The sequence below is a fragment of the Sus scrofa genome, chromosome 4, assembly GCF_054392235.1.
Source record: "Sus scrofa isolate SSC_HxYL_T2T_F1_AM1 chromosome 4, Sscrofa_HxYL_maternal_Yorkshire_Landrace_v2.0, whole genome shotgun sequence".
Taxonomy (NCBI): Eukaryota; Metazoa; Chordata; class Mammalia; order Artiodactyla; family Suidae; genus Sus; species Sus scrofa.
Genome location: NC_139386.1, coordinates 95493218 through 95509891, shown reverse-complemented (window position 1 = coordinate 95509891; position 16674 = coordinate 95493218). Strand labels below are relative to the sequence as shown.

Here is a 16674-nt window from a genome sequence, read left to right as displayed (position 1 = left end):
TAGCTCTGATTCAATCCCTACCTAGCCTGGGATTCTCCATAAGCTACAGGTGCAGCGCTAAAAAAAAAAAAGAGAGAGAGAGAGAAGATAATTTCTGTACAGCAGAAATTGACAGAACATTAGAAATCAAGTATAATAATTTTTTTGAGAGAAAAATATGCTAATATCTATGAGAGAGGCAATAGTGATATTCATAAAACTCCAAAGTGACAGTCACGATAACCACCCATTATTCCAAACAGTTTATGCATATTACAGACTCCGATTTATTCTCACAAGAACACTAGGAGGTGGATAGTTTTATCTTTGTTTTTCAGAAAAGGAAGCCAAGTTTCAGAGAGGCTGAGTGGCCTTCGCAATATTCAACCACTAGTAAATTCTACTCCAAAGTCTTTGGTCTTGGTCTTAACCTCAGAGGGAGTTGGAAAGAGGTGAAAATAATGTCTAATTGATATATCAGGAAAACCCTTCATGAAGTGAATCACTTTAGAAATTGATTTTGAAGAATGGTCAGGATTTTAAGAAACAGACGGATATGGAAAATTCAAGATGAAATGAAAGCAAAGAATAGAAGTAAGGAAATCAGGACTATCAGGCACGTATGGGATGCAACGGTTAGAGGCATTTGACCAGAAAGCAGGGTTTAAGAGGTTAAGCCCACCATGACGAAAGATAACATAAGAAAGGGAATGTATATGTATGCATGACTGGGTCACTTTGCTGTAGAGCAAAACACTGTAAACCAACTACACTCTAATAAATTGTTTTTAAGAAGTTAAGCCCAGAATGGAGGCAGATTGTGAATGGCACTGGCTACCACACTGAAGGATCTGCATTCAGTTAGGAGGCAAGAGGATGCATAATCCCAACTCCGATTCGCTCTTACTGTCCAATAAGACATATAAGGTTTTACCCCCTGGAATTCAGCTTAGAAAAAATTAGAGTTGGGGCCTGCCCAGAGTTGAGGATTAGAAGGATCACTTTTGAACAATGAATGAGAAAGGAAATTCTTTGGCAGATGTCATGTCATTGACAAGCCTGATCAAAAGGTCTGCCGTGAGTTGAGAGAAGAGGGAACAAACAGGAGGCTGGACAATAGGGTGAAAACGCTATAGAATTTAGGGATAAGAAAAAAGGAAAATAATGCAGCTAGAAAGGAGAGTTTCAGTTTGATATCTTAGGGTCAGAGCAGGTTTGAGTGGTGGCTAATAGTGTACCATTTTAAGGAGGAGCAAAGGGTATGGAGGTCCCACTGAAGCCCCAGCACCTAGTGTAGTGCTTGGAAATTAATGAATAAACGTGGGTGTAATGGCTTCATGGGGTCATCACCAGAGACTCCTGTCAATGAACCTTCCATGGTAGGGACTCCAGAAGAAGAGAGGAAAACCCAGGAGATGCTGACATCCCCGAGGACAGCCAGCAGGTTACCAGGAAAATACGTCTGGCACAAGGAAACACCAGGAGAGTCAAAGAAGAAAAAGAACTGAGAAATAGTAGCTGAAAATACTAGGCTTCACGGAAACAGCAAGTACATACTTTAATTCTCTCGGTCACTCCCCTTAGCAATGTCATGAATCTGTTACTCAATACTGAATTAGTCAAAGGTGAAGAGACTTTTTGGAGTCTTCAGCAGAAAACAGAATCCCAAAATGTCCACAAACAGAAGACATGAGGCCATCAGACAGAGGAGCCAAAACTCTGGCGGGGCCCCTATCTGTGATAAATAACTCTCATTGATTTTTTTTTTTTTTTCCTAGCCCTTCCCTCCTCACCAGTGCCCCACTGACTGCTAGCATCAGGGGGCAGGCCTGCAAAATCACTCACACATTACTGGTGCTCTCCACAGCCCCTCCTTACCCAGAGGTGCATATAAACTCCCAACAGCCTAAGGTCTAAAAATGTGACTTCTGGAAGCTGGGTGAACAACCACTGTGCTATCTGTACCCTTGTCCGGGTCCCCGCTGCTGCTGTAATAGCCCAGGTCAAGAACATGGAGAGGCTGCTGCTTTGGGTCTCTGTCCTCGCCAGTCTCCCAGAAGCCTTTGCTCACCGAGGTAAGGGGGTGGTCAAGGAAAGTGAGATGAGAAAAAAAAGAGACTGAATGTGACTTATTTTCCCCTGCATTTATGGTGAAGGTTCATATTTCCTTCTCTCTCCACAGACCTCACGGGGAAGGTGTTTGTGTTCCCTAGAGAGTCTGCCACTGACCATGTGAAACTGATCACAAAGCTGGAGAAACCTCTGCAGAACTTTACCTTGTGTTTTCGAGCCTATAGTGACCTCTCTCGTGGTTACAGCCTCTTCTCCTATAACCTCCAGGGCAAGGACAATGAGCTCCTGGTTTTTAAACATAGAATTGGAGAGTACAGTCTATACATTGGAAAAACCAAAGTTACCTTCAAAGTTAGGGAGGTGTTCCCCAGGCCGGTGCACATCTGTACCAGCTGGGAGTCTTCCACAGGCATTGCTGAGTTTTGGATCAATGGAGAGCCGCTGGTGAAAAAGGGCCTGAGGCAGGGTTACTCTGTTGGAGCTTATCCCAGGATTGTCCTGGGACAGGAGCAGGACAGCTATGGAGGAGGGTTTGATAAGACCCAGTCCTTTGTGGGAGAGATTGGGGATCTGTACATGTGGGGCTCTGTGTTGTCTCCAAATGAGATCCGGCTCGTATATCAGGGTTTGTCCTTCCCCCATCCCACCATCCTGGACTGGCAGGCACTGAACTACGAAATGAATGGATATGTTGTCATCAAGCCCCGGGTGTGGAGCTGACGTCTGGAATCAACAAGAGGACTTGAACATGAAAACAACCAACATGCAAGAGCTCTGCTCAAGGCAACCGGATACTAAATCCTACATCTGAAGTTCCTTACTCTTTGAATTTCCTGTCTCTATGTGTGCCTGATTTTAAAATGTATTATGCCCCCCTGCACTTGTTCAGTGCTCATAATCCCAAACATTTTCTCTTATAGCTACTTATTTGGAAATTGATATTTCATCATCCAGAAAAATCAGGTTGAAAATTATGGTGGCAGAGGGATGAGGTACTTTGAAGTAACTAAAAAGATTTATCATAAAGCTAGAGAACTCAATGAGGGGGCACAAGCGACACTTACAAGCTACTAATATTCACTGTATTAACAATTCAAAATTGAACTGTGTGTGGAGTTGCAATAAACATCCTTCCATTTAGTTTTCTAGCTACAAAATCAAAATGAGGTCTGAGGTTATGCCTAGGAGATGATAATGAGATAAAGCAAGCAATAGTTGAGAACCTGATAATGAGTAATGGGCGGGGGGAGGAACCTATAAGCAGTAGGAGTGAAACACTAAAACTGTATTAAGAGTCTAGAATCATTTTGGGTAAAAGCAAACATGACTTTTTCTCAAAAATCCTAGTGGTACCATTACAATGCCTGATATTCATAATACCGTCCTAACATAAATATACTGCCCACATGAAATCCTAGTTTGAAATCCTTCCACGGATCCCCACTTCATACAAGATGTAACTTACGCTCTATCATGACACTGCCTCCCATAACCTGGTGGCCCACTTACCTCTTTCAGGTACAACTGTTAGTATAGCTACTGGCATCCTAATTATAACACTACAAAATAACTGTCAGATGTTATTATTAGTTATTTTCATTATTATGAAAACCATGAAGCATACTGACTAGCATATCCTCAAGAGCTATGAAGACCCTTCTCAGAGAAGCAAGGACACCAAAGAATTTGGCAGTGTATGAGAAATAAGGCAGGCTTTGCCATGGATAATGGAGCATGAAACCAAGGGAAATCAGAAAGACAGCTTCAGAATGATAACCAAGCGATTACTTTTTATTCATGTGTCCACTCACCAAGGATGGACAAAGAAGCAGACACCAGATACAATAAAGTAGGTCAGCATTCAGTGACATGGCCCCAGGGCTAGTCTTACCAGAAATGTCTATAAAAGACTTTTCCCTGATGAGAGGGCTTGCTGCTTTCTCTGTGTTTTATATTGGAAACTCTGAGGAGATATTTGAAGTTAAATCAATGAGGTCTCCTAGAGTTTGAGATATACCTTAACTTAGACTTGAGTTAGGGTAAAGATTAAAGAAAGATTTTCCCCTGGAGTTCCCATCGTGGCTCAGCAGTAACAAACTCGAGTAGTACAAATGAGGACGAGGGTTTGATCCCTGGCCTCACTCAGTGGGTTAAGAATCCAGCATTGCTGTGAGCTGTGGTGTAAGTTGCAGACACGGCTTGGATCCTGCGTTGCTGTGGTGTAGGCCAGCAGCTGCAGCTCCAATTCAGCCCCTAGCCTGGGAACTTCCATACGCCGTGGGTGCAGTTCTAAAAAGACCAAAAAAAAAAAAAAAAAAAAAGAGAGAGAGAGATTTTCTCCCACCTTCACTAGAAAGCACCAACATGTAGTCACCTTCAGAAAGCAACATGAAGACTTTTTAGGTATAGGTATTCATGGTACTTCCTCTTATTTAGAAAGAACGGGTATCCAAGGACATTTAAAGAACAGAAGGAATACTGAAATGTGACCTGAGTCACCTTTAATCCCTACCTTGATATGACTAAATAACTTACAAATTAAATTCCATTTGTGTTCCAGAATTTTCCATTCAGTTTTGTCTGGATATGGCCATTCTTCTGTGAGTTCCACATGGGAGATGCAGAGAGGTGCCACCAAGTGATGGGGCAGTGGTAAAGGCACAGGTGTCAAATCTCATACAACCACAGGATCCAAAGCAAAACTCATCTAACGTTACTGATGACCTACACCAAGGCCCACAGTCTCTAAGAGGCTGACAGAACTCTGTCTGCAGTGAGAAGGCAAAGGCTAACATAAAGCATTTCATCCAGAGCTCTAGCTGCTACAGCAACTTCTTATTGCAGTCCATGGGGTTCTTGTGAGGATGAGATGTGATGACACACACATAGCATTTACACCACCAGAACACGTCTTGAGTAGGTGCTAAGTGTCAGCTCAGATGTAAGCAGAATGAGATTTACACCTAAAATTTCCGATCATCTGCCTTAACTTCTTGGTATAGTCCTACAAATAAAAAGCAATTCGTTGTGCTCTATTTTCAGTCCCTGCACCCAAACTTAATCCTTACCTAATCAAACCTGTGTTTATGTGTCCCACTAGTAGCAGAAAAGGGCTAAGCTTTTCCTTCAGACACTGAGGAAGAGCATTTGACTTACACAAGTGGGCTTTCACTAAACAAGGGCAGTATACTACATGGGTTTAGAAGAACAAAAGATGGGGCCACGTGAGTTCAACACATCTTTGTCTGAGTTGAGCTATAATTTTCCCCAGGAAAAAAAATAAGAACCAGGCCATGTGAGACCAAAGCTTGCCCAGTGTTCCTTGCATGATCCATTTCTAATAAGATCTCCCAGCTCATTTCTGGATTCTGACTCCACACAGACCCATGGGATACATAGTAAGTCTCCTGGCAAATTAGCCCAGGAGACAAGAGCTAAACAACAGGAATTTTCCTGGGAGAGTCCTTCCAAATCAGGCTTTAAAGGGGCAGCTCCTCAAAGGACAGAGGTGCCCAGGGCGAACATGTCACGTTGTGCTTCAGCCAGAGTGCAGTGAACTGTAAGTGACCTAATAATCTAATAAGGCTGACCTAGAACTTAATAAGGCTGAGCTTTGAAAAAGACCAAGATTCTGTTATTTCTTCTGGCAAAAAAAATAACAATCAGTTTTCTTGGCACTGCAGTGATCTCTTGTAAAGCATGATTGCCTGCTATGCTCTAAAATCAGAAAAGAGCACAGGCGGTTTCCAGACTCAAGAAGGTGGGTGGATTTCTTTGGGTATGAGAAGGCGTCTGTCCCAAAGACAAGTCATCATTCTCTTGTTTATTCAAATAGTTCACACAATCATCAGCTTCTTAAGAAGTCAACTCCTCCATTTCTGGCTCCTTACACCTATTTTGTCTAATGAAAGGAAAAGGACAGGATGGAAAGTCTGGTTAAAAGATGTCATTAATTTTTTTTTTTTTTTAGCTGCATAACTCCTTTTAACACAAAATAGATTTTTAGAGGCTTAGCCTACCTTACATCTTTTAATTTTTTTTTAAACACAGATTCTGTTTCTAGGCACAGATTTTGCTTATAAAGATTTAGATATTTTTAAGCACCCATGGATTTTGTCATCGTTTCTTCACTTTGCAAATGGTATTTCCTTTACACCCTCAAAATGTGTTTTTCCCCTTGATTTTCTTTTCCTTTTTCCTCTAGTAAGAATCTCAGCTTCATGACTAAAATTTTGATGCATGAGCACATTTCAGTACTCTTACTCCCCCACAGGGTTTTTGTCCTTCTGGAGTGTATAAATCATTTTGAAAGCTCCTTTCTGTTCTCTACTGCGCTTTTGAGGTTATCTACTGACTTCCCCAGAAACACCCCTCGGGTTCAGCCACACAGAGCCCTGCTGCTACGGTGCCCAGCTGCAGTCACTTCTGGCTGGGCTGATCAAAAGAGCAACCAGCAGGGGGACAGGAGGTGGCCATCTGGTGCTAAAATCGTCCTTGAGTTCACTGACACCTGTTCTCACAGCTGAGCACTTGTCCCAGCCAATCTCCCCTGGTGGAAGCCACCCACCCATTCCACACACTTCTCTGGCACCACAGTGCTCTCTGAGACCTCTTTTCTCCCGCCACGGTGGCCATGGTGAACACTGGTGTCTGCTGCTACCTAATCTCTTCTGTGTGAGAATCCAAGACAACCCAGCAGGACTCCCATATGATTTACTCCCGCATCCCACACTTGCTCATCTCCTTCACTGGGGCCTCTCTCCTGCAGGGGCAGTAACAATCATGGGTTTCTCATTACAGGCCTCAACGGTAACAGTGTGGGGAGTTCCCATCATGGTGCAGCCGAAACGAATCCAACTAGGAACCATGAGGTTGCAGGTTCGATCCCTGGCCTCGCTCAGTGGGTTGAGGATCAGCGTTGCCATGAGCTGTGGTGTAGATCACAGATGCGGCTGGGATCTGACATTGCTCTGGCTGTGGTGTAGGCCAGCAGCTACAGCTTCGATTGGACCCCTAGCCTGGAAACCTCCATATGCCATGGGTGCGGCCCTAAAAGGACAAAAGACAAAAAAAAAAAAAAAAAAAAAAAAAAAAAAAGTAACAAATTGGGATTGCTCCTACACTTCAAAAAGAAGTTTAAAAGTGAGATAGGAGGCAATCGCCCTTCATCTGCAATTTTAGTCCTTAATGCTAAAATGTCCCTGGAGATGTGACAAGATGGTGCGAACTGCATCCTAGAACTGAAGACATGAAGAGTAAAGGTAGGGAGGAATAACTGGAAAAAATCCGGGTAAGCAGATGACACCTACCCTAGGAGGTAGAGCTAGTCACCAAAGTGTATGTTATGGAGGGTGAATCCCATTTACTGCAGGACTTTGTTTATTTTGGCTAAAGGGAATGCTGAGGTTTGGGCGGTACCAGAGTTCCTCAGGTAGGAGACATAATAGCTCCCCCAAGTGGTGGTGCTTCACCCTTCCCTCTCATACCGCACCCCTTTCCTCTAAATAAACACGAACATGGAAAGAACATTACTTGAACATTTGCGTTGAACATTTGCATTATGTCCTCCCACATGTCTTGATCTGGCCGCCTTTTTGCATTTTTTCCCCAAGTTCTAAGAATATTCTGCCTAAAATAGTCTTTCATTGTCTGTTCAATCTAATTCAAAAGTACACCACAGGCAATAAGCTTACTTCTTCCCCTCTTTCTCCTGGACTCATGTACCTGGACCACATTTCCTAGTCATCAGCCATCCTGTTTATAACTTTAAAATTTACTCAAATAAAGTAAATTCATATTTACCTGAAGCATACCTACAAGAAATCTGTGGCTGATTTGGGGTGAAGGCAGCACTTTTCAGGCCCTAAAAAAAATGAGGGTTTTTTTTCCTCCTCCTGACTCAATTCAGTAATATTCTTCTTCTTTCCTCTCCCAAATTACGTCCACAGTTTTCCTGGCTCAGTATCTTCTTAACCATTTTTTGTCATTCATTGCAATAGGCTCATCAGGAAAGGGAAACGCACATACAATCTCCTGTTTTCATTGATGACATGTTAAAGTTTTTTGTTTGTTTGTTTCCTCCCTATAACCTTGCTTTCCAGCCCAAGACTCTACTGAAACTGGCCAGTATGTCATCAGTGACCTCCTCCTCACTCAATCTAACTTCTGTTCTCATTGGTCCTTCTCCTTGACTTTCCAAACTATTTAAGAGCTATACTTCTGCACTCAAAAGTTAAATAATTTAAAATAAGGACCACGATCCTAACTGTAAATACAGCAGTGTGTAAAAAGTCAAAGTTACCTAGAATCTCACCCCCACCCCAACATAACGGTTCACCCACAATAATACCAGATGTATATACTTTCAGACTTTTTGCATATATAAATATTTATAGGCTTATTCACACACATATTTAACCATATGACAGCACACCATATTATTGTTCTTAAAATAGTTTTGTTATTCTTATTTAATGTATTCCACACCGCTGTCTATGGCAATACACGAGAGCAGCACTGTCCAACAGCACTTTCGCCAAGGAAGGGAATGTTTGATATCTGTGATATCCAGCAGAGCAGACACTAGTCACACGTGGCTTTTAGCAGCATAGAATGTGGCTACTGTGACTGATGAACTGAATTTTTCCTTTTATTTAACTTTAATCAATTTAAGCAGGCATAGCTCTACAGTTCTGGCTCATCCTTTCTCCAAAGATGTTTAGAGTTGCACTGTTAGTCTTTCATCGTCCTCTAATTGGTATCACAGCAGCCTCTTAATGTAACTTGCTTTAATTAGTGGCACACTCAATTCTACGTTAAATGTTTGCTTCCTTCTTTTCCATGATGTATATGTTTTCCACGTTTGCTTCCTTACTTTCCAGAACATCCACAACATTTTCTAGATACTACCTAGATTCCTAGGAGTCTAGATTCACGAAGAATTGGATCCCTAAAGGAAGTTCCCAAGATCTGCCAAAACCCTCCAGCCTGCTAATGTTATCTTGTTTTTTAAGGAAAAAGGTTCAAACCACCATTTGATCTATGGTGGCAATCCCAAGGTCCCTCAACAAATTTCTAGGAAGTATTGTGTGTGCTTGCAAGGGGGAAGATAGGACAAGAGAGGCTCCTGGATTTCTTCCAGTCATTACCAGCAAAACGTTTTTCTTCCTCTCTCTGGGTTTCACCTCTTGCACGTGGGGCCCCTTTTCTGCACTGTGCCATCTTTCAACTCTCTCCATTTCCCAAATACCACTACCTGGAGACGGTACATAGGACAGCGTTAACTGAAAGGCTTGGGGCTCCTGAGGACCTTTTACATCACAATACAGTTTAGAAAACAGGTTTATTTACACCTATTTTTAAAATTCTCTCTGCCAAAAAGAAATCAGTTATTTCTTTCATTCCAGGCCCAGTCTTCTGTTGTATGCCAGTCCTCCTCTCTTTTCCAACAACTCCCCACCTCCTCCTGGGCTTACTGGCCCCGAAACCCTCAAGTCCCTGCTAACACTTTTACAACAAAACAACTTTGCCAATGGTTTGTCTCGCCTACACGGTCCAGGTGGAGCACCAAATACCTCATCTTCGCTCCTGCTAATAAGTCTCTAAAGACCAGCTCTTCCAAGGTGAATTCTCCTCCCTAGACGGTGTTACCAGAAGTTTTTCCTAAGGGGCACCAGTGATTCTAATTTGTTAAGTCTAACTCTCTCACTCCCATTTTGTAATCCCAGCTAGTCATACATTACCTAGAAGAAAAACAGGGGCAAAGCTGGGATGGCATAGACTCAGGGTCCCTGTGGCTTACACATCATTAAAAGAATCAGCCTTCCATCCATGCTCTACCAAAACAACCTATGCAGGATGAGAGCTTGATGTATATGGTGGGCTCACACATTGGTCATTCCTTTGAGGGAAGATTAAGGAGACCGCAAAAACTGAAAAGGGGAGGGGGCTAGAATAGGCACAGAACCATGCCAGCTCCCTCCTAACCATAGAAGGAAATAGACTCGTTTGCGGGGAGGGGGTCCTCAAACCCCTCCCTCTATCCCTGTCCTGGAGTCCCTGCTATGATGTTACGTTCTCCATGTTGACTCCCTGCATTGCTTTCAGACACTGAAACTGAGGAATGCAGAGAAAAAACCTCACAGAAGTGACAGAGTTCATTTTCCTGGGATTCTCCAGATTCCATGAGCACCAGATCACCCTCTTTGTGGTTTTTCTCATCCTATACACATTAACCCTGGCTGGCAATGCCATCATTGTGACCATCATCCACATGGATCGTCACCTCCACACACCCATGTACTTCTTCCTGAGCATGCTGGCTAGTTCAGAGACCATGTACACACTGGTCATCATTCCGCGGATGCTCACTGGACTTATAGCCCAGAACCAGCCAATCTCCTTAGCAGGTTGTACCACTCAAATGTTCTTCTTTGTTACCTTAGCCATCAACAACTGCTTTCTGCTCACAGTGATGGGGTATGACCGCTATGTGGCCATCTGCAACCCCCTCAGATACATGGTCATCATGAGCAAGAGGGTGTGTGTCCAGCTGATGTGTGGGGCCTTTGGGATTGGCCTGGCCATGGCAGCTGTCCAGGTGACATCCATATTTACTTTACCCTTTTGTCACAGGGTGGTTGGTCATTTCTTCTGTGACATTCTCCCTGTCATGAAACTCTCCTGTATTGATACCACTATCAATGAGATCATCAACTTTGTTGTCAGTTTATTTGTGATCCTGGTTCCCATGGGCCTGGTCTTCATCTCCTATGTTCTCATCATCTCCACCATCCTCAAGATCGCCTCGGCCGAAGGTCGGAAGAAGGCCTTTGCCACCTGCGCCTCCCACCTCACTGTGGTCATTGTCCACTATGGCTGTGCCTCCATTGCCTACCTCAAGCCCAAGTCAGAGAATTCTGTAGAACAAGACCTCCTTCTCTCAGTGACCTACACCATTGTCACTCCCCTGCTGAACCCTGTTGTTTACAGTCTGAGGAACAAGGAGGTCAAGGAGGCCCTATGCAGAGCTGTGAGCAAAAACATTTCTTAATCCACGGACCCTTTTTATAAAGAGCAACGCGAATCCTCATTGCATCCAGCCTCACAAGTCTGTCCTGTGCCATCTATTTGGCCACAGGATGTGCACATCTTGCTTCAGCACCCTTATTAAAAAAAAATTGCCTCCATGTATTTCAAACTTTCATCCAGGCATTTTCAACTGGGGGTTCAAAAGGTCAGGGAAGATGAGCACGATTTTTAAGAAAGCATACCCAAATTTCCAGGGTGGGGCAGGGGACTTTTTAAAAGCATATTAAATGTGGTTATTCTATGTTTGAATTTTTTTAAAAATCTCTTATTTCATAATACAATCTACAGAAAATAAGAATGGACAAAACCTTCCCAGCAAGATAAGAATAGTCAATAGTAAGGAAGAAAACCATATTGGAACTTTTGGGAAAGGTGAGATGCATGTTGTTTTTTAAAAAAAAAAAATTGAAAGAAGTTGGAAATCACTGGTTTAGTCCTTGAAATTGTAGCCTTTATTATTTGATTTATGCTAGAGCCTTTGCTTCCATCCAAAACGGTCTTCAGAGTGTTGACCAAGGCTGTAAACTGTGCACAACTCTCGCTTCTCTAATCTGACTGTGCTGGTCTAATGCCCTCTGGCTGCTGGTTCTCGTCAATCTTACGAAGAATAATGAGTTGGGTCAAAAAGAGCCATGCCCTGTTTGGAGTGAGAACCATAAAGGCATTCTTCATTTGCATACGCTACAGCACTTCCTGGATAATGCCGTAAAGAAAAAACAGAATAAAACAAATAGCACAAGCTATCGGTGATAGTTCAGAGATTTAATCACTCCACTCACCAAAAAAGGCTAGAAAGAAACCATCCTTTCCCTCAGAGCATCCCAGGAGTTTTTCTGGTTTCATACAAACCTTCTATACTGTTGCCTTGGGTGGTAGGAGGGAGGATTAAAAACTCTTTGGTCCTGTGCATCTTTCTACGAAAATAGTCTGTGTTAAGAATGCTTCTCTGCTCATCCCTTAATGGTATGCACCTTCTTACTGAAGGGAGTGATTTCCTTTTCTCTCCACTGAGAAGGGCTTGGTAACATCCAAGGAGCTCAGCTAGAGTAAGATCTAGCTTTCCAAACTTCTGAGATTCTAGGTGGGAAGACCATGCTTCTTTCAAGGTCTGGTCATCTTTCTCATTTCTATTCTGTGTCTCCGAAATGTCTGCATCCTAGAAGCAAGGCTTCCTACAGAAGCTTTTGACAGGTCAAAAGCTGGGTCTGAGAATCCTGAACATGCCGTAGTTCTGCTCTGACCATGCTCTCAGCATCAGCCCACTATGGAGCCACCCCCCCAATGCCTAAGCATGGCATCCCCTGAGGAGTGGGGGCATGCCTTCCCCCAGAATGAGAATGTCTCTCCCTGCAGTACAAAAGGATCCCCTTCCCACTACCACCAAGACTACCTACAGGACCAGTTCTTAATTGGTACCCATCTTCCTCAATTCCTTCTGGACTAACAACTACTCTTACAATCCTTAAATATGTCCTTCTGTGTGTAGAAGGAAAGTTGTGGGATGGGGGGGTCGTTCTGAGCAGGAAAGCAAGATGATGAGGGAAGCAGGTGGCAGGCAAAGCGGTTCTAACCCTCTCCAGCTGAAGAGGCTGCCTTCCCCTCCCATGAGGCCATTCTTGCAGGAGTCCAGAGATCAAAGGCAAAAGGTTCCTCAATCTAAATGCCACCACAACAGACACACCATAGGCCACGTGTGCAATCAGAAGTTAAATGTCACAGCTGGGCCCAAGAAGAGCTGCCAGAAAAGATTAGTCAGAAACTTATAAGGAAAAGCGTCTTCTCCAAAGCTGTTGCCTGCACTGGTCCAACTACATGTGCAATTTTTAAAAATAAATATATGTGCCTCTTTTTTTAGATAATAAGCCATTGCACTACACAGTAGAAAGGATAGAGGACCTGGAATCTGAAGTCCCAAGTTTAAGTCCTGGCTCTGTACCCATCAGCCACTTTTCATTCTGTCTCATTCACCATCAAAAAATATTTTTAATCCCCTTACCTATTTATTCTGTGCTGACCAGTATCTAATTATAAATACTACCTTATATTTCCTCATCATTTATCTCATTCCCACATAGGCAATTAGTTACTCTTTCTCATTTTTGCCCCTAAAGTTCTTTTTTTTTTTTTTTTTGGTCTTTTTAAGGCTGCACCCACGGCATATGGAAGTTGGAAGTTCCCAGGCTAGGGGTCTAATTGAAGCCATAGCTGCTGGCCTACACCACAGCCACAGCAATACAGGATCAGATCCACGTCTGTGACCTACACCACAGCTCACAGCAATGCTGGATCCTTAACCCACTGAGTGAGGCCAGGGATTGAAACCACATCCTCATGGATACTAGTCAGGTTTGTTACTGCTGAGCCACAACAGGAACTCTACCCCTAAAGTTCTTGATATGACATTATATCAGGATAGCATCTTTCTAATTACGCTTTCATTGCTTAATTGTGAGTCTGTTTCTAACACTGAATTACAAGTCTATTGGCATCAGGAACTGCTTCTCTCACTGTTAGGCCCATGCCTGGTGCAGTGCTGAGTAGAATGGGTGCTTTTAAATCTCACGTAATAGTGGAGCAATTACTATGTATGAAGCACTATGTTTGGACTTCCTGGCGTGCTTTGATCAGCTGACACACCTGCTCTGCTTTTCTGTGTCCTTTGCAGTTGGTCCTCACCTAAAAACATAAAGAGTAAGAAGACCCATAATGGCAGGGCCACTTGGGTCTGTACTTCCTCCTTCCCAGGATTTCCTATAAGCCAACTTCTCAGCTGCTTCAAGAACCCTCACACTCTCAGTGTTAATTTAGTCATTGCACTATTAATCCCTTAGCAACACAGAATTACACCAGTTGAGTTTCTCATTAAAGGATATGATGTTACCACTGAAAATCATTCCTGTCCATACTAGGGTGTAGCCTTCAAAACTTAAAGAGATTTAAATTTGTTTTGCTTTGTTTTTTAGTGTCACACCTGAGGCATATGGAGTTCACAGGTTAGGAGTCAAATAGGAGCTATAGTTGCCAGCCCATACCACAGCAACACTGGATCCAAGCCACATCTGTGACCCACGCTGCAGCTCACAGCAATCCCAGATCTTTAACCCACTGAGCAAGGCCAGGGATCAAACCTGCACCTCCTCATGGATACTAGTTGGGTTCATAACCCACTGGGCCACAAAAGGAACTCCCCAAAATTAAGTTTTTAAACAGCAATGGGTCATAACATTAAGAATCAGAACATTTATCAAAATGCTCTAAGTAAAAAAGCCAGAGAAAGACAAATAGTGTATAATCTCATTTATATGTGAAATCTAAAAAACAAAACCCAAAGAAAACAGATTGGTGGTTGCCAGAAATGGGATAGGGTAGATGGGGAGAGGGAGGGCAAAATTGAGTGGACGTGGTCAAAAGGTACAAACTTCCAGTTGTAAAATAAATAAGTCCTGAGAATGTACCATACAGCTTGATAAGTCTGGGTAACAACATTATACTGTATATTTAAAAGTTGCTGAGGAGTTCCCGCCGTGGCGCAGTGGCTAACGAATCCGACTAGGAACCATGAGGTTGCGGGTTCGATCCCTGGCCTCGCTCAGTGGGTTAAGGATCCGGCGTTGCTGTGAGCTGTGGTGTAGGTTGCAGATGCGGCTCGGATCCCGCGTTGCTTGGCTCTGGCATAGGCCAGCGGCTACAGTTCCAATTCAACCCCTAGCCTGAGAACCTCCATATGCCGCGGGAGCAGCCCAAGAAATGGCAAAAAGACAAAAAAATAAATAAATAAAAAATAAAAGTTGCCGAGAGAGTAGATAGTAAAAATTCTCATCATGAGGAAAAAAAATGTTAACTGTATATGGCAATACATGTTTAACTTATTTTATGTGTACATATAAATTCACCATATATATATCAAATCATCACGTTCTACACTTACAGAATATATGTCAATTATATCTCAATAAAGGCTGGAGGAAAAAAATCAGGAAAAATAATTGTACCTTTGAGAAAATGACATATCCATTATAAAAATCCTTCCACAATTTTTGATTCTGAATTATACTAATGCAAAAATTCAGCTCCCTCTGTTGCTGGGCACTCAAATTTCTCATCACCTCACTTCTTATTTCTCCTACCATGAAGATAGTAACTGAGGAGAAAGGAAACATAGTAATACCAACCATCGGGAATTCCCATCGTGGTTCAGCAGAAATGAATCTGACTAGCATCCATGAGGATGCAGGTTCAATCCCTGGCCTCGCTCAGTTAAGGTTAAGGATCCGGCATTGCTATGAGCTGTGGTGTAGGTCACAGACATGGCTCGGATCCTGCGTGGCTGTGGCGTAGGATGGCAGCTGAAGCTCCTATTCAACCTCTAGTCTGAGAGCTTCCACATGCCACAGGTGCGGCCCTAAAAATCCAAAAAAAAAAAAAAAGAAGAAATACCAACCATCAGCAATAAAAAGCTTGGCTGAGGGGATCCTCTAGCTCTAGAATGAGCGGAAAATAAAGGCAGGAGATGACAGAAAGAAGACTAGTGACAGAAGCCATGTGGCTCTAACTTTTTAGAAACTCATCTCTGGTGAAACAGGAATTCCAAAACAGTAAAGTGATGTGGTGGAAAGCAGAAGGCAATTACCATTTATTGAGGGTTTACCTCATGGCAGGCACTGTGCTGAGTGGCAGTCATCTACATTAATTCACTTAACAGTACTTCAACTTCATAGTACTTTGCATTTCACAACAGTCTTCAAATATAATATCCTATTTGCTCCTTACAATAAGCCTATAAAGTATGCATTTTAATGCCCACTTTTTAGGTTAATGGTAGAAATGTTAACTGACTTGCTTCAGGTAGACTGACTAGGGAGCTATTATGGGACTACAGGACACAGCTGACGGTCGACTGGGCTGGTATGGAGGTAGAGCTGATGGAGAGAAATGGACAGACTGGGGAGATCTGTGGGAGGTGAGACTAACAATTCGTGGTTATGGATTAAATATGGGGGAGGAGTAATGAAGTCAAAGAAGACCCTGGAATTTCTGGCAAGCGGATGGACTGTGGTGTCCTTAACCAATGCACGAAACTCTAGAAGAGAAGGAGGTTGGGATGTGAAGGAGATGATGAGTTGGATTTGGGACTGTTAAGGCTGAAGGAGAGGTATTCTAGTGGAGACATCCAAGAAGCTGGCTGCGTAGATCTGGAACTCAGGAGAGTGTTCTAAGAGAAGCAGGTGCAGGAATCGTCAGTATCTAGATGATCATTGTTTAAATGGGTGGATTCACCCAGGGAGACCTTGTACAAGGAGAGAAGTCCACCAGGGCAGAGTGTGGAGGAGCAGAGGACCAGATGGGGTCCTGGCGCAGGGATGTAGGGGTGGCGTTGACATTAAAATAACTCAGGAAAGTAAGAAGTGGGGAAGAGAGGAATTCTCTGCTCCAGGTGCCCAAGTCCTCAATGACTGATGTGGCTGTCCCTTTCAGATGGCTCCCTCCACTCTCCAGTACAATCCCCAAGCAGCCCTGCATGGTATAAGTGTG

At 43.2% G+C, this 16674-nt stretch overlaps 3 protein-coding genes across 4 annotated transcripts in view; 2 read left to right on the top strand and 1 right to left on the bottom strand.

The window, feature by feature from the left end:
• LOC100520241 (olfactory receptor 10J1) overlaps positions 1-16674 on the bottom strand; it is a 323932-nt gene that overhangs the window by 255039 nt on the left and 52219 nt on the right. The gene's annotated exons all lie outside the window — the stretch shown is intronic.
• On the top strand, positions 1922-3191 carry APCS (amyloid P component, serum). The gene is given in 2 exon segments (NM_213887.1): positions 1922-2054; positions 2162-3191. Coding segments are annotated over 2 exon segments (675 nt in total). The 5' UTR covers positions 1922-1990; the 3' UTR covers positions 2773-3191.
• Positions 6012-13354, top strand: LOC100155689 (putative olfactory receptor 10J6). The gene has a single exon (XM_021089594.2). The coding sequence runs from the start codon at positions 10175-10177 to the stop codon at positions 11102-11104; it is 930 nt and encodes a 309-aa protein (XP_020945253.1). The 5' UTR covers positions 6012-10174; the 3' UTR covers positions 11105-13354.